The following is a 22,500-nucleotide window of genomic DNA, read 5'->3' as shown; positions in this document are numbered from 1 at the left end:
TCTCAGCCCCCCTAACACCTGTATGCTCTCAGCCCCCCCCCCTTGCACCTGCATGCTCTCAGCCTTCTCCTCGCACCTGTACGCTCTCAGCCCTCTACTCACACCTGTATGCTCTCAGCCCCCCTAACACCTGTATGCTCTGAGCCCCCCTGACACCTGTACGCTCTCAGCCCCCCTAACACCTGTATGCTCTCAGCCCCCCTAACACCTGTACGCTCTCAGCCCTCTCCTCACACCTGTATGCTCTCAGCCCCCCTAACACCTGTACGCTCTCAGCCCTCTCCTCACACCTGTATGCTCTCAGCCCCCCTAACACCTGTACGCTCTCAGCCCCCCTAACACCTGTACGCTCTGAGCCCCCCTGACACCTGTACGCTCTGAGCCCCCCTGACACCTGTACGCTCTCAGCCCCCCTAACACCTGTATGCTCTCAGCCCCCCTAACACCTGTACGCTCTCAGCCCCCCCCTTGCACCTGCACGCTCTCAGCCTTCTCCTCGCACCTGTACGCTCTCAGCCCCCCTAACACCTGTACGCTCTCAGCCCCCCCCTTGAACCTGCACGCTCTCAGCCTTCTCCTCGCACCTGTACGCTCTCAGCCCCCCCTAACACCTGTACGCTCTCAGCCCCCTCCGTTGCACCTGTACGCTCTCAGCCCCCCCCTTGCACCTGCACGCTCTCAGCCTTCTCCTCGCACCTGTACGCTCTCAGCCCCCCTAACACCTGTACGCTCTCAGCCCCCCCCCTTGAACCTGCACGCTCTCAGCCTTCTCCTCGCACCTGTACGCTCTCAGCCCCCCTAACACCTGTACGCTCTCAGCCCCCTCCGTTGCACCTGTACGCTCTCAGCCCCCCCCTTGCACCTGCACGCTCTCAGCCTTCTCCTCGCACCTGTACGCTCTCAGCCCCCCTGACACCTGTACACTCTCAGCCTCCCCCCCCTTGAACCTGCACGCTCCCAGCCTTCTCCTTGCACCTATACGCTCTCAGCCCCCTAACACTTGTATGCTCTCAGCCCCCTTCACAACTTTACACTCCCGGCCCCCCTCACACGTGTATATATTACACACAGGCGTGTGCAAATGCTTGGTATCAGTGCAACCCCAAAAAATGAAAGCATAAAAAACGAAAGTTACACAAATGTACTTAAATCCCTCCCCCAGAAAAAAAATTGGAGCAAGCACTGACAGTAGTTTTGAAAAATTCAAAGAAACAGACCAGCTTTTTTGAGTAATAATTTATTTGAATACCTTGTAACATTCATTATACAGCACAGTAATGTCACTTCTCTTTCCCCCTCCCCCCATCCTTTTCCTGTCGGGAGGAGGGGGGGCAATAGGCGGGGTCAGCAGAATAGAGGAGGGGTTACCATGTAGAATGGGTGTGACCGATTGCCCCCCACTCGGGACAGTTGCCGGCGCTGGACACCTCTTATTGGACGGATCGGGACTGCAGCTCAGGTAGAAAAAGCACACAAGGGCCGCGCTGCTTCTGAAATCATCTTCCGAGATCTCTCAATACATATTTATATACAGGAGATTTTACAGATTTGTTATTTTTTTTCGTTCTATAGTCAGATATAAAATCAACGGTGAAAATTCAGAACAGGCTCCACTCGAGACAGACCCGGCTTCCTGTGTCTTTACCTGCAGAGGGTGTAGGGTGCGGCCCGGGAAGTGTCTAATAGTACAGCTCCTTGTCCCACCAACCTGGGGAGAAAAAAAAAGATAGAAGTTCAGAATTACAGGTTTAATTTGTTCCATCTTAACCACTTCAGCCCCGGAAAGAATTTACCCCCCTTCATGACCAGGCCATTTTTTTTACTGCGATACGGCACTGCGTCAATTTAACCGCTTGCCGACCGCCGCACACACACATATACGTCAGTAGAATGGCACAGGCAGGCAAATGAGCGTACAGGTACGTCCCTTTGAATTTACCGCCTTGCGTGTCAGTCGTTGAATTTGCCGCCTTGTCATGTCAGTCGTAGCCCACTCCCCCCCCCCCCCACAGTTAGGATCACTCCCTAGGACACACTTAAAGGGGTTGTAAAGGTACATGTTTTTTCACCTTAATGCATTCTATGCATTAACCACTTAAGGACCGTCTAACGCCGATATACGTCGGCAGAATGGCACGGCTGGGCACAATCACGTACCTGTACGTGATTGTTAAATGCCCAGCCTTGGGGCGCGCCCGCCACCCCGGTCCGAAGCTCCGTGACCGCGGGACCCGCGGACCCGATCGCCGCTGGAGTCCCGCGATCGGTCCCCGGAGCTGAAGAACGGGGAGAGCCGTGTGTAAACACAGCTTCCCCGTTCTTCACTGTGGCGCCGTCATCGATCGAGTGTTCCCTAATATAGGGAACCACAATCAATGATGTCACACCTACAGCCACACCCCCCTACAGTTAGAAACAGAGATGAGGTCACACTTAACCCCTACAGTGCCCCCTTGTGTTTAACTCCCAAACTGCAATTGTCATTTTCACAGTAATCAGTGCATTTTTAATGATTTTTTTGCTGTGAAAATGACAATGGTCCCAAAAATGTGTCAAAATTGTCCGAAGTGTCCGCCATCATGTCACAGTCACGAAAAAAATCGCTGATCCCTACCCTTCAACATGCTACCCAAAGCTTAAAAATGATTGGCTATCGTCCTGCCTAAAGTTCAGTCTGCTGTACTCACTTCCGGGATGTCTGCGGACTCCAAGTTTACGGATTTCATCATAGACAATAATCAAGATTCCAAATGGAAGAGGAACGAACCACCACTGCCACCTAAAAGATATACACAAGTCAGGTTACAGAATTTCTTCTCCCTCTATATCTCTCTATATCTCTATATATCTCTCTATATCTCTATATATCTCTCTATATATATCTCTTTATATCTCTCTATATCTCCATTATATCTCTATATATCTCTATATATCTCTATATATCTCTATATATCTCTCTCTCTATATCTATATATATCTCTCTATCTCTCTATATATCCCTATTATATCTCTATATATCTCTCTCTCTATATCTCTTTATCTCTCTCTCTCTCTCTCTCTCTCTCTCTCTCTCTCTCTCTCTCTCTCTCTCTCTATCTATATATATATATATATATATATATATATATATATATATATATATTTATATATATATATTTATATATTTATATATATATTTATATATATATCTCTATATCTATCTCTCTATATCTATCTATATATATATCTCTATTATATCTCTTTTTATCTCTCTCTCTCTCTCTCTCTCTCTCTCTCTCTCTCTCTCTCTCTCTCTCTCTCTCTCTCTATATATATATATATATATATATATATATATATATATATCTCTCTCTATATATCTCTCTCTATATATATGTATCTCTATAGCTCTTTATATCTCTCTCTATATATCTCTCTCTATATATCTCTCTCTATATATCTCTCTCTATATATCTATCTCTAGATATGTCTCTCTATATATCTATCTCTAGATATCTCTCTCTATATATCTATATATCTCGCTATATCTCTATATATATATATATATCTTTATATCTCTTTATATCTCTCTATATCTCGCTATATCTCTATATATATATATATATATCTTTATATCTCTCTATATCTCTCTCTATATATCTCTCTATATATCTCTTTATATCTCTCTCTCTCTCTCTATGTATATCTCCCTATATCTCTATATATCTCTCTCTATATATATATATCTGACATGTAGCTCTATACAAAAAGCTAGTTTTAGCTGTGCTCATAAAAAAGAAATGTGTCAACACAGGAATTCTTTGATATAAATATTTTTTTCTTTGGTTAATATATATTTTTTATTATTTTGTAAAAATATATATATATATATATATATATATATATATATATATATATATATATATATATATATATATATATATATATATAAACACACACAGTATCTTACATAAGTAAGTACACCCCTCACATTCCTGTAAATATTTTCTTCTATCTTTTCATGTGACAACACTGAAGAAATGTCACTTTGCTACAATGTTGTGTAGTGAGTGTACAGCTTGTATAACAGTGTACATTTGCTGTCCCCTCAAAATAACTCAACACACAGCCATTCATGTCTAAACCGCTGGCAACAAAAGTGAGTCAGTCTAAATTTTGACCCAAACAACCCATTTCTCTTACCGGATGGGCATAAAGTTGAAAATGTTGGGCATTCCCGGGCAGTAGCAGAGGAAGTTACCCAGGATCAGCTGGAAGACGATGGCGATCACCAAAACTTTGTTCCTAGGAGAGAATATGGAGGAATGATTAGCTATAACCCTTAGCAGCATACAGAGCATCCTGAAAGTATTCACAGCGCTTCACTTTTTCCACATTTTGTGATGTTACGGCCTTATTCCAAAATGGATTAAATTCATTATTTTCCTCAAAATTCTACAAACAGTTTTCCCATAATGACAACGTGAGAGAAGTTTGATTGGAATCTTTGTAAATTGATTAAAAATAGAAAACGAAAAAAATCCCATGTACATAAGTATCACAGACTCCTCCCATGTACATAAGTATCACAGACTCCTCCCATGTACATAAGTATCACAGACTCCTCCCATGTACATAAGTATCACAGACTCCTCCCATGTACATAAGTATCACAGGCTCCTCCCATGTACATAAGTATCACAGACTCCTCCCATGTACATAAGTATCACAGACTCCTCCCATGTACATAAGTATCACAGACTCCTCCCATGTACATAAGTATCACAGGCTCCTCCCATGTACATAAGTATCACAGGCTCCTCCCATGTACAGAAGTATCACAGACTCCTCCCATGTACATAGGTATCACAGGCTCCTCCCATGTACATAAGTATCACAGGCTCCTCCCATGTACAGAAGTATCACAGACTCCTCCCATCTACATAGGTATCACAGGCTCCTCCCATGTACAGAAGTATCACAGGCTCCTCCCATGTACATAAGTATCACAGGCTCCTCCCATGTACAGAAGTATCACAGACTCCTCCCATGTACATAGGTATCACAGGCTCCTCCCATGTACAGAAGTATCACAGGCTCCTCCCATGTACAGAAGTATCACAGGCTCCTCCCATGTACATAAGTATCACAGGCTCCTCCCATGTACATAAGTATCACAGGCTCCTCCCATGTACGTTAGTATCACAGACTCCTCCCATGTACATAAGTATCACAGGCTCCTCCCATGTACAGAAGTATCACAGGCTCCTCCCATGTACATAAGTATCACAGGCTCCTCCCATGTACATAAGTATCACAGACTCCTCCCATGTACATAAGTATCACAAACTCCTCCCATGTACATAAGTATCACAGGCTCCTCCCATGTACATAAGTATCACAGGCTCCTCCCATGTACATACGTATCACAGGCTCCTCCCATGTACATAAGTATCACAGACTCCTCCCATGTACATAAGTATCACAGACTCCTCCCATGAACATAAGTATCACAGGCTCCTCCCATGTACATAAGTATCACAGGCTCCTCCCATAAGTATCACAGCCTTTGCTCAATACTTTGGTGAAGCTCCTTCGGCACCTATTACATCCTCCAGTCTTTCTGAGTATGATGCTACAAGCTCGGCACTCCTATTTTTGGGCAGTTTCTCCCATTCTTCTTTGTAGGACCTCTCAAGCTCCATCAGGTTGGATGGGGAGCGTCGGTACACAGCCATTTTCAGATCTCTCCAGTCAGGTTCAAGTCTGGGCTCTGGCTGGGCCACTCAAGGACATTCACAGAGTTGTCCCGTAGCCACTCCTTTGTTATTATGGCTGTGTACTTAGGGTTGTTGTCCTGTTGGAAGATGAACCTTTGCCCCAGTCTGAGGTCCAGAGCGCTCCGGAGCAGGTTTTTATCGAGAATGTCTCTGTACATTGCTGCCTTCATCTGTCCCTCAATCCTGACTCGTCTCCCAGTTCCTATCACAGAAAAACATCCCCACAGCATGATGCTGCCACCACCATGCTTCACAGTAGGGATTGTATTGGCCAGATGATGAGCGGTGCCCATGACGCTTGCCATTCAGGCCAAAGAGTTCAATCTTTGTTCCATCAGACCAGAGAATTTTGTTTCTCATGGTCTGAGAGTCCTTCAGGTGCCTTTTGGTAAACTCCAGGTGGGCTGTCATGTGCCTTTTACTGAGGAGGCGACAATTGATGGCATAGTGGCTGCATTTGATGGCACAGTGGCGACAATTGATGGGCACAGTGGCTGCGTTTGATGGCACAGTGGCGACAATTGATGGGCACAGTGGCTGCGTTTGATGGCACAGTGGCGACAATTGATGGCACAGTGGCGACAATTGATGGCACAGTGGCGACAATTGATGGGCACAGTGAGGCTGCAATTGATGTTTTTTTTTCATTTGTTTGCACCAGCCGCCAATGCGCATGGGTGTACCTCTGGAGAGATTTTCTATCACTGTGACAGGAAGTGAGGGGAAATCTCCCTGGTGGGGACACCTGGGAGAGGTTTTATCGTAGCCCCCCCCCCCCCCCCAAATAAGATAAAGGAGGTTTGACTGCATGTGGGGTTAATACAGAGGACAGCGACTTCTACCTGAATAATCCTTGCTGGAAGACAGACAGACGTCTGGTTTTCCTGATGAGCACATCAGCGATCTGACACACTTCAATACTGATGAAGAAGACGGTGTAGCAGTTGTATTGTTGGTAGAGTCTCTGGCCAAAGGTCTGAAAGATAAGAGGGATATGAGAGATTTTTTACCTGCCAAAGGGATTTTTATTTCTGTCCATTCAACTCCTCTGAGCCCGGGTCTTCATGGACCCGCCCCCCCCCCAGTATGTGACTGGACAGTGAAGTAGGAGCAGCAGAATGATGAGCTCCCCCTGCAGTGCTTCTTTTCTGCCACTAGGTGTCCATTAGGTTCTAACCCAAGTTTTCATTCCTCTACCATCCAATCACTAGGACTAGGTTGGTGACTATTCAACTCTTCGGAGCCCGGGTCTTCATGGACCCCACCCCCCAGCCTGTGACTGGACAGTGAAGTAGGAGCAGCAGAATGATGAGCTCCCCCTGCAGTGCTTCTTTTCTGCCACTAGGTGTCCATTAGGTTCTAACCCAAGTTTTCATTCCTCTACCATCCAATCACTAGGACTAGGTTGGTGACTACTCAACTCTTCGGAGCCCGGGTCTTCATGGACCCCACCCCCCAGACTGTGACTGGACAGTGAAGTAGGAGCAGCAGAATGATGAGCTCCCCCGCAGTGCTTCTTTTGCGCCACTAGGTGTCCATCTAGTTTGAACAACAGCCAGCACTATTCAACTCCTCTATATATTAGATATAAATATCTAATATATAATAATTATTATATACATTTTTTTATGCATTTCACCTTACCCATTGCTGCCCATAGCTGTCTTCTAAGTCCTGTAGGTGCTCATTCTCCCATTGGGCACGCAGACCCAGGCAGTATGCGGGGAACCAACCTTCCTGAGCCATGACGGTGAAATAGTCCACAAATCCTGCAAAGGACTGAATGACGCCTGCCGGGAGAGGAAACGGTAAGAGAGAGAAAATGTTTTTTATGGTTGTTTACCTGTCATATATTTATTATTTATTTATTATGCTTATTTAACCCCTTCAATGGCGGGCGGACACTTTCACCCCCTTGGCCACAGCAATCACATGGTACTGACAGCGGGGGCCGGTACAATGATCTGTTTTGGTCTGTGTCCGGTGGACACAGTGGGGGACATATCGTGGACTCTGGGAGGATGTCATATGAAGTCCTTCCAGAACAATAGGGCTCCTCTATGAGGACACATTTAAACTCTCACATAGGTTCTAACCCAAGTTTTCATTCCTAGGACTCCAATCACTAGGACTAGGTTGGTGACATCTTATGGCCATTCATAGGTTCTAACCTCAGTCTTCATCCCTCTACCATCCAATCACTAGGACTACTGTGGTCTGTGACATCTTATGGCCATTATTAGGTTCTAACCCAACTTTTCCTTCCTCTACCATCCAATCACTAAGACTAGGTTGGTGACATCTTATGGCCATTCATAGGTTCTAACCCAAGTTTTCATCCCTCTACCATCCAATCAGTAGAACTAGGTTGGTGACATCTTAGGGCCATTAATAGGTTCTAACCCACGTTTTCATTCCTCTACCATCCCATCAGTAGAACTAGGTTGGTGACATCTTATGGCCATTCATAGGTTCTAACCCAAGTTTTCATCCCTCTACCATCCAATCACTAGGACTAGGTTGGTGACATCTTATGGCCATAAGCCATTCATATTTTCTAACCCAAGTTTTTATTCCTCTACCATCCAATCACTAGGACTAGGTTGGTGACATCTTATGACCATTCATAGGTTCTAACCCAAGTTTTCATCCCTCTACCATCCAATCACTAGGACTAGGTTGGTGACATCTTATGGCCATAAGCCATTCATATATTCTAACCCAAGTTTTTATTCCTCTACCATCCAATCACTAGGACTAGGTTGGTGACATCTTATGGCCATTCATAGATTCTAACCCAAGTTTTCATTCCTCTACCATCCAATCACTAGGACTAGGTTGGTAAAATCTTATGGCCATTCATAGGTTCTAACCCAAGTTTTTATTCCTCTACCATCCAATCACGAGGACTAGGTTGGTGACATCTTATGGCCATTCATAGGTTTTAACCCAAGTTTTCATCCCTCTACCATCCAATCAGTAGAACTACTGTAGGTCTATGACATCTTAGGGCCATTCATAGGTTCTAACCCAAGTTTTCATTCCTCTACCATCCAATCAGTAGAACTAGGTTGGTGACATCTTAGGGCCATTCATAGGTTCTAACCCAAGTTTTCCTTCCTCTACCATCCAATCGTTAGGACTAGGTTGGTGACATCTTTTGGCCATTCATAGTTTCTAACCCAAGTTTTCATCCCTCTACCATCCAATCACTAGGACTAGGTTGGTGACATCTTAGGGCCATTCATAGGTTCTAACCCAAGTTTTTATTCCTCTACCATCCAATCAGTAGAACTAGGTTGTTGACATCTTAGGGCCATTCATAGGTTCTAACCCAAGCTTTCATTCCTCTACCATCCAATCACTAGGACTAGGTTGGTGACATCTTATGGCCATTCATAGGTTCTAATCCAAGTTTTCATCCCTCTACCATATAATTACTAGGACTAGGTTGGTGACATCTTATGGCCATTCATAGGTTCTAACCCAAGTTTTCATTCCTCTACCATCCCATCACTAGGACTAGGTTGGTGAAATCTTGGCCATTCATAGGTTCTAACCCAAGTTTTCATCCCTCTACCATCCAATCACTAGGACTAGGTTGGTGACATCTTATGGCCATTCATAGGTTCTAACCCAAGTTTTCATCCCTCTACCATCCAATCACGAGGACTAGTTTGGTGACATCTTATGGCCATTCATAGATGGCCACACTCTTGGAGCCTCCATAAACCTTGGACCCTCCCGCTGTCTCTCTTTTCCCACTTACCAATCTGGAAATAGGAGTAGGCGGCCAGAGCCTCATTCACCAGACGGTCCTGGCGCGGGTTCCTTGGTTTGAGATGCATGATGTCACTCTCCGCTCTCTCATAGGCCAGAGACACCGAGGGGAACTAGAGGGAAGGGAGAGCATTAACTTTGATTGATTTATTCATGGAGTTTGAAGCCTTAAAACCAGAAAACGTTCAGCAAACAATTACATTTCCCACAACACATTGGCAGATCCTTCACATGTGGTGGCTACGATGGATTTTCATTGGCGTTGATTGCACATCATTTCTCTCTAACCAACGGGCAACCCAACCAGTTTGTGATATACAGCCACTCAATTAATGAATCATGAGCAACATTCAGAGATCTCCCTCCCCTGAAATCTTGGTGAAAAAGGATGTTTCAGCTAAGGTTTGGATAAATGCTTTGGAATCTTGGAGGAAAGTCCAAAATTAAGGTTGGTTTTGGTAACGTTAAGGTCTCGTTTACGCTTCAAAATGTGGCATTGGAAACGCTTTTCTAAAGCACGCTGAATGCCAATCAAAGCTCCTGTCACTAAATAAAATGGTTTCCTTACAGTTCTGTTCACAGGTTGTATTTGCTTTGCTTAAAAAAGTATCCCTCATCTCCCTTTCTTGTCGCTTCAAGGGTCTCCAAAGCCTCAATAGAAGTCTATGACAACCAAAGCCTCCATAGAAGTCTATCACAACACTCACTTACAGCACCTGAAGCTTTTGGGGTTCTAATTCAGAGTTAGTTACGCTTTGCAGGTATTGGAGGTATGAGATATCCCAGGATGCACTGGGAAACCAACAAGCGAACCAGAAAGACATCATCAGCAGTCACTTCTGGTTGATGTGTATATATTCTGGGAGTGTCTGGTGAAGACGTCGCATCTGGTGTGGAGCAGCAGGAAGGTGAGCGGGGGCTGGACTGGAGCAACTAGCAGATGACACACATAGTGTGGAACATGGGAATGCTATAGTGGAAGGTGAGTGGGGACCAAAGAGAGGACTGAGTGGCAGAGGATCAGCAGAGCTGGGGGAACCGGAGCACGAGAAACTATCAGATGTGGTGGGCTGCGGCGGAACAATATAGTGGGAGGTACCACTGTTCAGCAGATCCCTAGATTATTAGTACCCTTGTTCAGCAGGTTCCCTGCTCAGTAGTAACCCCAGCTATGCTGATGCCCCACTCAGTAGTAACCTCCAGCTCTGCTGATTCCCCGCTCAGTAGTAACCCCCAGCTCTGCTGATTCCCCTGCTCAGTAGTAACCCCCAGCTCTGCTGATTCCCCTGCTCAGTAGTAACCCCCAGCTCTGCTGATTCCCATGCTCAGTAGTAAACCCCAGCTCTACTGATTCCCCTGCTCATTAGTAACCCCCAGCTCTGCTGATTCCCCTGCTCAGTAGTAACCCCCAGCTCTGATGATTCCCCTGCTCAGTAGTAACCACCAGCTCTGCTGATGCCCCACTCAGTAGTAACTCCTGGCTCTGTTGATTCCCCACTCCATTGTAACCCCCAGCTCTGCTGATCCTCTGGTTTGTTGATGCTCCTCTCTCTCCGATGTACCAATAGTACTGAAGTATATCTAGTTAGGGTTCCAGCAATCCACCACTCCAAGGTTGTGATGTGCGATGTTCAGATTGCTGGAATAACTTTAGGTACATTGAGCGTTGTAGAGACAACCTGAGATTAATATTCCAGGCATGTAATCCTCGCCATGCTGATGAAGCTCTTCTGCTGCATCCCTCTTAGTCTCGGTCTTACAGATTACAGACATATGGCAGAGGATTAGGGGGGTGTAATGCAGTGTATGGTACCAGACAATACTCACAATATCAGTACACAGCTCAATGAAGAGGATGGTGATGCAGCCCAGAGGTAGGGGGACGCTGGCTGTGATGTAGATGAGATAGGGGGCCAGTTCCGGGATGTTCTTGGTCAGAGTGTAGGCAATGGACTTCTTCAGATTGTCAAAGATCAGACGTCCTGGAGGAACCAAAAAAATAAAATAACTTAATGCTGTGCAGAGTGTACAAAAGACTGACCCTTGGGGGGTCCGGAACAATGACACATTGGTGCTTGGGGGGGGGGGGGGGCAGAGTGACAGTATAACGACACATAGAGGACTTGGAAGATTGACACATGGGGGTCTCAGAGTAATGAAGGACTGACATGTGTAGGTATCAGAGTAATGGAGGACTGATACATGGAGGTCTGAGCAGGGCCGATCCTAGGGTCACAGGCGCCTGGGTGCAGAAATATTTTTGGCGCCCCACATGGGCGTGGTCATCTTTACTAACTCCTCCCCTTTACAAATGTTACTATCGATACGACTCAAACACAGAGATGCTCCCCTAAGAAGTCTTCATTAGTGTCCCCCATCAGAGCCCCCCAGCAGGTGTCTTACATCAGAGCCCCCCCCCACAGGTGTCTCCCATCAGAGCCCCCCCCCACAGGTGTCTCCCATCAGAGCCCCCCCAGCAGGTGTCCCTCATCAGAGCCCCCCCCACAGGTGTCTCCCATCAGAGCCCCCCCACAGCAGGTGTCCCCATAGATCAGTACTTGTCTAATAGATCCCTGTAGCTCGGGCGCGCTGGGAGCAGAAGCACATTACAGGGGGCGGGGCATATGTGGCATCTTTGGTTACTTGGAGGGTGGCACTCGTAGAGCATTTCTGGGAGTGCACGGATGTATGGCCAACCCAGAAGCCTCTCATCACACCGCCTATGGGAGAAGAGCCGACACACGCAGAGGGGGTGGGGCAGACGGGGGACTGCTCCATGCGCACCGGCCAAAATTAAATAGCGGAGTCTAGTACCGGAACGTGTTCTGGTACTAGGCTCCGCCGTGGTACCCAGCAAGGATTCCTGGGACAGCGGGAGGCAATATGCGCTCTTGTCAGTTGCCTGCGGAGAGAGCAAGCGGTATGAGAAACTGCAGCACCCGCTACATGCGCTCCGGCCTCTGGACACAGAGAATGAGGATGGAGGGGAGCACTTTGGAGCTTCGGCGCCCCCACCCCTGCGGCGCCTGGGTGCGGAGCACCCCGTGCACCCTGCCTAGGATCGGCCCTGGGTCTGAGAATAATTAAGGACTGACACATGGGGGTCACAGTGTAACAGAGGAATGATACATGGATGTCTCAGAGTAATGGAGGACTCCAGGGCCGTCTTAATAGCATCATGGGCCCCTGGGCAAAGTAATGCTCTGGGGCCCCTACAAAGATGACAGTGCAGGTAAACAGACATCAAGAAGGTAGGAGGCAGACTGCCTCCCCTGTGTATCTATCACTCTCAGTACCATCATGGGGGCCCCAATTTCAGGGCAGCGTGGGTTCAAGGTCCATCTGCTTTGGGGAAAGTGCAGGGGCCCCCCCATGCAGCTGGGGCCCCTGGGCAGTGCCCAGGTGTGCCCTCTCATTAAGACAGCCCTGGAGGACTCAAACCTGGAGGTCTCAAAGAAAAAGCGGACTGAAAACGTGGAGACCTCAGAATAATGTTGGACTGACACATGGAGGTCTCAGCTGTGGGGACATACAGTATGTACTTTATATACAGGATACATTGTATCCTCCCCTCACCTTGTTCCACTCCTGTGACGATGGAGGCGAAGTTATCGTCCAATAAGATCATGTCCGCTGCATTCTTTGCCGCATCCGATCCAGCAATTCCCATAGCAACGCCGATGTCCGCCTTCTTCAGGGCGGGGGAGTCGTTGACACCGTCTCCTGTCACGGCCACAATGGCTCCCTGGAAAAGAAGACAATTTTAGTTTCGGAAAATGAAGGTCGGCCAATCGGTGGAGTGCAAGTCTCATCCTTCTCGCCGTTCAGTAACATTGTAACAACTAACAATACAAATAGAAAACAATGTACAGATGGTGGGCTGCGATGACTTACCAGCTTCTGACAACTTTCCACAATGATGAGTTTCTGCTGGGGGGAGGTCCGAGCGAAGACCATCTCGGGGTGCAGCTTAAGAGCGTCCACCAGCTCCTCGCTAGACATGTCCTTCAGCTGTCCGCCATTGATGACACAGGCCCGAGCGTCACTGCGGAGACAACGACCAGGCTGATTTTTTTTACATTCTATCAGAATCCTTGTTCTTAAAGGGCCACTCCACCCAAACGTGATATTACAGAGTTATAGGCTGAATCTAGGGGATTGAGTCAGCCCCCAACTTCTTAGATGTCCTCCAAACCCCAACAGCGAGATCTCTCTGCTCCTGCACAGCTGAGAATCATGGGTGTCGCCACCCTTTGTGTGTTCCAGATCCTCCTTTTACATATAGCGTGATGAAAAATAAATAAAACATCCAGAAGGGATGGTGGGAACCCCTCATAATGGGCACAGCAGGTGTACAGACCTGGGAACTCAGCACAGGGATGGTGGGAACCCCTCATAATGGGCACAGCAGGAGTACAGACCCCGGAACTCAGCACAGGGATGGTGGGAACCCCTCATAATGGGCACAGCAGGTGTACAGACCCGGGAACTCAGCACAGGGATGGTGGGAACTCCTCATAATGGGCACAGCAGGAGTACAGACCCCGGAACTCAGCACAGGGATGGTGGAAACCCCTCATAATGGGCACAGCAGGTGTACAGACCCGGGAGCTCAGCACAGGGATGGTGGGAACTCCTCCTAATGGGCACAGCTGGTGTACAGACACAGGAACTCAGCACAGGGATGGTGGGAACCCCTCATAATGGGCACAGCGGCTGTACAGACCCAGGAACTCAGCACAGGGATGGTGGGAACCACTCATAATGGGCACAGCGGGTGTACAGACCCGGGAACTCAGCACAGGGATGGTGGGAACCACTCATAATGGGCACAGCGGGTGTACAGACCCGGGAACTCAGCACAGGGATGGTGGGAACCACTCATAATGGGCACAGCAGGTGTACAGACCCGGGAACTAAGCACAGGGATGGTGGGAACCCCTCATAATGGGAACAGCGGGTGTACAGACCCGGGAACTCAGCACAGGGATGGTGAGAACCCCTCATAATGGGGACAGCAGGTGTACAGACCTGGGAACTCAGCACATGGATTATGAGAACCCCTCATAATTGACACAGCAGGTGTACAGACCCGGGAACTCAGCACAGGGATGGTGGAAACCCCTCATAATTGACACAGCAGGTGTACAGACCCGGGAACTCAGCACAGGGATGGTGGGAACCCCTCATAATGGGCACAGCGGGTGTACAGACCCGGGAACTCAGCACAGGGATGGTGGGAACCCCTCATAATGGGCACAGCAGGTGTACAGACCCGGGAACTCAGCACAGGGATGGTGGGAACCCCTCATAATGGGCACAGCGGGTGTACAGACCCGGGAACTCAGCACAGGGATGGTGGGAACCCCTCATAATGGGCACAGCGGGTGTACAGACCCGGGAACTCAGCACAGGGATGGTGGGAACCCCTCATAATGGGCACAGCAGGTGTACAGACCCGGGAGCTCAGCACAGGGATAGTGGGAACCCCTCATAATGGGCACAGCAGGTGTACAGACCCGGGAGCTCAGCACAGGGATAGTGGGAACCCCTCATAATGGGCACAGCAGGAGTACAGACCCGGGAGCTCAGCACAGGGATAGTGGGAACCCCTCATAATGGGCACAGCAGGAGTACAGACCCGGGAGCTCAGCGCAGGAATGATGGGAACCCCTCATAATGGGCACAAAAGGTGTACAGACCCGGGAACTCAGCACAGGGATGGTGGGAACCCCTCATAATGGGCACAGTGGGTGTAGAGTCCCGGGAACTCAGCACAGGGATGGTGGGAACCCCTCATAATGGGCACAGTGCAGAGGTCACGTTTATAGCGTTCCCAATATATAATATATCACTTTTGGGTGGACTGACCCATTATCTTGTTGCGGTTCGCCAAGCCGTGAAGAAAGGATGAAAGTTCTGGGGGTGACACCATTAATAATGAAGCTGATAATGGAACCTCCCACATTGCTGTCATGACCGGTTCACTTTATTAATGAAGGGGTGTCACCAAGAATACGACAGGCTCGCTGCCCTTACCGTCTGTTGACTTGCTCCACGGGAATGCGCAAGCGGGCGGCGATGTCCTCCACCGTCTCGCTGCCCTCGGAAATGATGCCCACACTGGCGGCGATGGCCTTGGCTGTGATTGGATGATCTCCAGTGACCATGATGACCTAAGTCGCAAATTTATTATTATTATTATTTATATTTTTTTATACCTTGCAATTACAAAATAAGATTGCAAAAGTCATGGAGGAATTAAAAAATAATAATATTATAAAAAAAAAATACAGCAAGCTTCTACAAGACAGTTTTCAATTTAAAAGGCAGCCAATCAGATTTTTGCATTCGTTTTCTAGAACAGGTTAGATGATGAAAACTGTCTTCTAATTGGTTGCTGTGGAAAGCATAAATTAGTCCCATCCCCCTCCCCCCCCTTACTCTGATTCCGGCAGTTCGGCATTTCATGACGGCATCGGGTACGGTGGCCCTGGGGGGGTCAATCATGGAGATGAGTCCGGCGAAGCAAAGATTGCTGGTGGGGAAGTTCATTTCTTCGGAGTCGAAGTTGAATCCGCGAGGGAACTCCTTCTCATTCAGGTACAGGTGGCAGAATCCTAAAATTAAAAATAATAAAACAATTATAAGTGAAACATTTTCCAAGAAGAAAAAAATAAAAGAAGAAAATCCCCTTTAGGTTATCTTTACAAAATGTAATTGCAGATTCTTACCTGCTTCCGTTCTGCCCATACTGAGAGGTACTGAAATTTTAAATAATAGCTAACTAATAATAACTAACTATTAAATTATAAGTATTGGAATTTCATTTCAAATTTGGCTGATAGTGAACGTAACAAATACAAATTTATCTGAAGTTAGGAATTATCCGAAATAACGAATGCCGCTTTGAAACAAAAGGAACGTAAAAAATATATTTATTTTTAATAATAATAAATAATAATAATAAAAACTTTTTATTATTATTATTTATTATTAATTTGTTCCATTCCATCCGTTTAGATACGGCATTCGTTGTTTCAGATAATTCGTAACTTTGGATAAATTCGTATTCGTTACGTTCACTAATTATCCAAAATAACGAATGCCGTATGTAAATGAATGGAACGGAACAAATTAATAATAAATATTAATAATAAAAAGTTTTTATTATTATTATTATTTATTATTATTAATAATAAATATATTCGTTACATTCTATTCGTTTAGATTCGGCATTCGTTATTTCGGATAAATTCGTATTCGTTACATTCACTAATTACCGAAATAACGAATGCCGTATCTAAATTAATGGAACGGAACAAATTAATAATAAATAATAATAAAAAGTTTTTATTATTATTATTATTATTATTTATTATCATTAATAATAAATATATTCGTTACGTTCCATTCGTATTCGTTATGTTCACTAATTATCCGAAATAACGAATGCCGCATTCAAACAAAATGAACGTAACGAATATATTTATTATTAATAATAATAAATAATAATAATAAAAACCTTTGATTATTATTATTTATTATTAATTTGTTCCATTCCATTCATTTAGATACGGCATTCGTTGTTTTGGATAATTCGTTACTTCGGATAAATTTGTATTAGTTACGTTCACTAATTATCCGAAAATAACGAATGCCATATCTAAATGACTGGAACGGAACAAATTAATAATAAATAATAATAATAATAAAAAAAATATTATTATTATTATTTATTATTATTAATAATAAATATATTCGTTACGTTCCATTAGTTTAGATGCGGCATTTGATATTTTGGATAATTCGGATAAATTAATATCCGTTACGTTCACTAATTATCCGAAATAACGAATGCCGCATCTAAATGAATGGAACGGAACAAATTAATAATAAATAATAATAATAATAATAAAAAGTTTTTATTATAATTTTTATTATTTATTATTATTAATAATAAATATATTCGTTACGTTCCATTCGTTTAGATGCGGCATTCGTTATTTCGGATAATTCGTAACTTGGGATAAATTCGTATTCGTTACGTTCAATAACTTCCAAACTCGAAAGGAAATTCCAATACCGACAATTTCATAGTTAGTTATTATTAGTTAGTTATTATTTATTTCGAATTTTCTGATTTTCTATCTTACTTTCGAATTGACAAATTTTCTAATTTTTTAATTTGCAAATTTTAAAATTTATTAATTTTCGAATTTACGAAATTAGGAAGTTTCAAATTTATGAATTTTCTAATTTACGCATTTACAAATTTATGAATTTTCTAATTTACGCATTTACAAATTTATGAATTTACGAATTTAGGAAATTCCGAATTTTCGAATTGTGATCATATCGAATGACCCTAAAAAATCCTAATGCAAATTCCATTGCACCAAAATCCTCTGCTTATCCCTATTTAGTAGATTATCAGGATGGGAGAAGATGTGACAACATGGTGGGGAGGATTTTAGAAACACATCCTGTCTGGAGATCGCATACAAAAAAAATATATAATAGAATAGACTAGAATAGAATAAAACTGATTAGATTAGAACTTTCTATTTGGATAGGTCGGGTTTTTTTTAGTTTTTTTTTTGGATCAGTTGAAATTCATTCCTATTATGATTCTGAAATTTGGATACACCCGTACCTCTGAATAACCAAATTTTTGGCCGAATTTTGATTTGTAATGAAACGCGTTGCACCTGTCTTTTCCTCGCTGTTTTTTAGGATGATCCCCGTCATGTTGGCTTCTCGTTCTTTCCTTACCCAGCACTCTCTCTCCCAGTCCTCCGAGGTCCATGTAAGCTGTCTGGAAAGCTTCCTGCCATTGTTCATCCAGAGGGATCTCCTGTCCTTTGATCATGATGGTGGAACACCTTTCCAATATACGTTCTGGAGCTCCCTTCATGACGAGAAGATAACGCAGGTCCAGAGGGTCTTGGAGCTCATGGATGGACAACTGGAGAGGAAAACATTTCAGTTTAGTTATCAACGAAAAATTATTTGGCTTTTGCGGGCCGCTATCAGGAATTTTGGGGCCCCTTACACAGATTCAGGCATGGGCCCCCTGGAGCAGAGAACCGGGGGGGGGGGGGTGCTGCTGCCGCTGCAAAATAAGAAGCGGGGAGTGCCGCCACGAATGATGGGAACCACTCATAATAGGCACAGCAGGTGTACAGACCCGGGAGCTCAGCAGAAAATCGGTGCCCTCCCTTATGGGACAAGATTAGGCAGAAGTGAGAAACTCCCAGGCCATAGCTGTTGAGTCAGCTTTCTGTCCCCTCCCCCATGCTCCTCTGTCCCCCCTGCTCCTCTGGTCCTCCCCCTGCTTCTCTGCTCCCCCCAGGTGAGCACTGCGGGAAGGGAGAGGAGGTGAGTGCTGCGGGAAGGGAGAGACAAAGGAGCGGAGGGGGCGGCTGTCCGCTGTCACTGAAGCTGGCCCACTGAGCCATCGGCCCACCGGGAAACTCCCTGTAGTCCCAATGGCCAGTCCATCCCTGGTCGGGGGTACTCTGGGCATCTAGTCTTACAGCTATAACTGGCCCTTCGAGGGCAACCATAATGCTGATGAAATTGAGTTTGACACCCCTGTCCGACCGTGTGTATGCTCCATCTGACTTTTTCCATCGGAAGTTCCATTTGTCTGTATGGAACTCTGACAGAGAAAAAAACACGCATGCTCGGAAACAATTTGACGCATGCTTGGAAGCATTGAACTTAATTTTTCTAGGCTTGTCGTAGTGTTGTACGTCACCGCGTTTTTGACGGTCGGAATTTGGTGTGTCCGTGTGTATGCAAGACAGCTTGAGCGGAATACCGTAGGATAAACCCGTCGGAGTTTATTCCGACGGAAAAAACGATCGTGTATAAGAGGCATTAGACTTTATTTCAACGCTATAAGCTCTGTAGGAAGTATATTATTTGTTTCAGTGCCTTTGATAAAAATGTTGGGTTTCCCATAAGCAGGGATTGGACAGTTGAATGCACTGAGATCATTCCCACAAACTACAAACGAATCCACTTCATGGGGAGAAGGATAGGCGAAACATCGTCCACTCACCTGAAACTTGTTGGTTGAGTTGAAGGGTAATTCCGACACTTTCTTGAAGCGATCTCTGTATTCCATGGCATTGCCAACAGTCAGCTCGGAGAATTTCAGCAGAGCGGTCTCTGAGGCATCACCAATTACAATACGCTGAAGAGTGCAAAGGGGTTGGTCAGTCCGAATTCTCATATATCAACAACATACCATGCCAGGTAGTGGTTTGAGTAATTGACCGGCTTTAACGCCAATTATCTCGCCTTCAAATTTCAAAGATATAAGTGTTTCCATGTGAAAGAGTTTTAAAATAATGTATCAAAAGCCAACAGAATTAAGGAAAATTTTATTTTCTTTAATAAAAATCCACTTTGGAATGGCCATATTGTATGTCAAGTCAACTTTTGGCCTGCGTTCCCCTAACCCAAAACACCACTAATTAATAATGAGTTTTGAATGAACTGACAAGCTAAGTATCTGTTCGGTTCACAACTACTGTCTACTGTACGTCCGGGTTTCTCAACCATGGAACCCTAGGGTTCCTCCAAAGGTTGCTAGGGGTTCTTTGAGCAATAGTCCGGGTTTCTCAACCATGGAACCCTAGGGTTCCTCCAAAGGTTGCTAGGGGTTCTTTGAGCAATAGTCCGGGTTTCTCAACCATGGAACCCTAGGGTTCCTCCAAAGGTTGCTAGGGGTTCTTTGAGCAATAGTCCGGGTTTCTCAACCATGGAACCCTAGGGTTCCTCCAAAGGTTGCTAGGGGTTCTTTGAGCAATAGGCAAATTTGATAGGTTCCCACAGACACCATTGATCTTTTTAGCTGTCTGTAGGAGGGGGAATTCTTTGCAATGACCACAAATGTAAGCAGAATTCTTCCCACTGACCATCACACTAATGTATCATGAGTTGTAGATATATAGCTGGATTCAGGTAGGGTTACGTTGTCTGTCAGGGGGGGACATTTTTTCCAATGACCACAAATGTAAGCAGCATTCTTCCCACTGACCATCACACTAATGTATCATAAATTGTAGATATAGTAATTTTTAGTAGGGGTTCCCTGAGTCCGAGAAGTTATTTCAATGGTTCCTCTGTGTTGAAAATGTTGACAAAGTTTGGGCTATGTCATCGATATATCCAGAATAAACTCTGGTATATTGGTCCAAGTAGGCAAATATTAAGGTTGGAAGCATGTTTCATACCTTAGAGCTCATTAGTACTCACCTTGGGAATAGGTACTCCATCTTGTCCACCCTTGAAAGAGGCACGATTACAAAGAGTGACCACCTTGCTCAGAGCTCTCCATGTATCCGATGTTTGGTCAAAGCTTTGTCCTGCATTGTAGAACATAAAAAATTATCTCTAGGAAGCATTGTGGTGACCACAGATGTGCTTGTAACCTATTGTCACAATCTCTGCCCCTCCTTGTCCCTTACACCCCAGAGAGCTGTCCCCTGATGTGATCGTTTGGGGTGTGGTTGTATTCCATTGTTTGTGTCTGTCTGCCTTGGAAGAAACTTATATTATGGGATGGATGTCCATGTGGAGGGAGGGGGGTCTCCTCCAGCAGCCCCCCCTGCTGATAAGCTTGAATGCACCTGACCTGTGTGTTTATTGTCATTGGATAGTTTAACCCGCCCTGAATCCAAGGGTGGGAGGGAAGTGTCTCTGAAGCATTTTATCTGTTGAAACGTGTGCTGGAAGAAAGGCAGTTGTGTGGTTTTGCCATCCTGGCTCCTGCTTTCTACATTGCCAGTCGGTGCAGTCCTAGGCTACGACCAGCGACTACAGACCAACCCCCTTTGTTCTTCTCCAATCCGAATGACTAAGTCTGCCAGTCCTGCAGCCTCCATCCTGTGAGTGGATTATCCCTGGCTGTGTGCCATCCTGGGAGTGGATTACCCCTGGCTGTGTGCCATCCTGTGAGTGGATTATCCCTGGCTGTGTGCCATCCTGTGAGTGGATTATCCCTGGCTGTGTGCCATCCTGTGAGTGGATTATCCCTGGCTGTGTGCCATCCTGTGAGTGGATTAACCCTGTGATCGCCAGCGCTGCGAGTACAGCGAACTCTGTTCTTGTGTGTCCAAGACTGGGCATGGGCTACCCCTATCTGCCAGAACTCTGCTATTTCTCTTGTTTGGCCAGCCTGGCGCGGATTACCCTTTACCAGCACAGACTCTGCTACCCCGCTGTGCATTTATACTATGTTATGGACTCTTGTTTTGCCTGGCTGTGATAACTGCTACCTGGCTGTGTGTTAACCCGCTCTACCGTTAAAATAAAAAGCTTTGTGGGTGCTCCTACTCTCCGCGCGTGTCTGTTCCACCTACATCTCCGTCACACCTATGATTTGACTAATAACCAAAACTATATGCAATCTGAGCTTGAATCAGAATGTTGAGTGTTAAGACTCCTCAATTGTAAGACTCAACAACCACTTTTCCCACAGATATCCACGTCTAGTGCCAACTTTTAGGATGCCAAGGAACAATGGTTATGATGGTTACCTGACTGATCTTCAGTGGTGTCAGCTGTATGGATCTGATTGTCAAACCACAAGTGAGACACAGTCATCCGGTTCTGGGTCAAGGTTCCCGTCTTGTCTGAGCAGATGACTGATGTGGATCCAAGAGTCTCCACAGCTTCAAGGTTCTTCACCACACAGTTCTTTCTGGCAAGTCGTTTGGCCGTGAGAGACAGACACACCTGGTGGAGCATAGAGAAGTGTGAGTGACACCAAAGCTGAATATGAAAACAGCAGAAGCTCAACTGTTTTGAGGCCAACAGGTTCGTTGAGGCCAACAAAGCAATGGAGAATGACTATGGGGGTAAAGAAAAAAAAATATATACATCACTTGTTCCTCATATTTAATGTATTTTGAATATGTCAAGTCCGCTTACTGTGACAGTGGCC

The 22,500-nt window shown here is 45.5% G+C and overlaps 1 protein-coding gene across 1 annotated transcript in view; it reads right to left on the bottom strand.

Moving 5' to 3' along the window:
* Nucleotides 1-1,221: 1,221 nt before the first annotated feature.
* Nucleotides 1,222-22,500, bottom strand: part of ATP4A (ATPase H+/K+ transporting subunit alpha) — a 39,069-nt gene continuing 17,790 nt past the window's right edge. The window contains exons 8-23 of the mRNA XM_040327126.1: nt 22,488-22,500; nt 22,094-22,292; nt 20,811-20,920; nt 19,609-19,743; nt 18,315-18,507; nt 15,984-16,159; nt 15,579-15,715; nt 13,434-13,584; nt 13,116-13,284; nt 11,367-11,521; nt 9,529-9,652; nt 7,404-7,549; nt 6,602-6,735; nt 4,183-4,284; nt 2,688-2,779; nt 1,222-1,708 (exon numbers count right to left, since the gene is read on the bottom strand). The exon at nt 22,488-22,500 is cut by the window's right edge and continues 256 nt beyond it. Coding sequence (XP_040183060.1) covers nt 1,680-1,708; nt 2,688-2,779; nt 4,183-4,284; nt 6,602-6,735; nt 7,404-7,549; nt 9,529-9,652; nt 11,367-11,521; nt 13,116-13,284; nt 13,434-13,584; nt 15,579-15,715; nt 15,984-16,159; nt 18,315-18,507; nt 19,609-19,743; nt 20,811-20,920; nt 22,094-22,292; nt 22,488-22,500 — 2,065 coding nt within the window. The 3' untranslated portion in view covers nt 1,222-1,679. The remainder of the gene's footprint in view (nt 1,709-2,687; nt 2,780-4,182; nt 4,285-6,601; nt 6,736-7,403; nt 7,550-9,528; nt 9,653-11,366; nt 11,522-13,115; nt 13,285-13,433; nt 13,585-15,578; nt 15,716-15,983; nt 16,160-18,314; nt 18,508-19,608; nt 19,744-20,810; nt 20,921-22,093; nt 22,293-22,487) is intronic.

This window comes from Rana temporaria, chromosome 10, assembly GCF_905171775.1.
Source record: "Rana temporaria chromosome 10, aRanTem1.1, whole genome shotgun sequence".
Taxonomy (NCBI): Eukaryota; Metazoa; Chordata; class Amphibia; order Anura; family Ranidae; genus Rana; species Rana temporaria.
The sequence above is the reverse complement of the archived record's forward strand: the minus strand, read 5'-3'. Positions and strand labels throughout refer to the sequence as shown.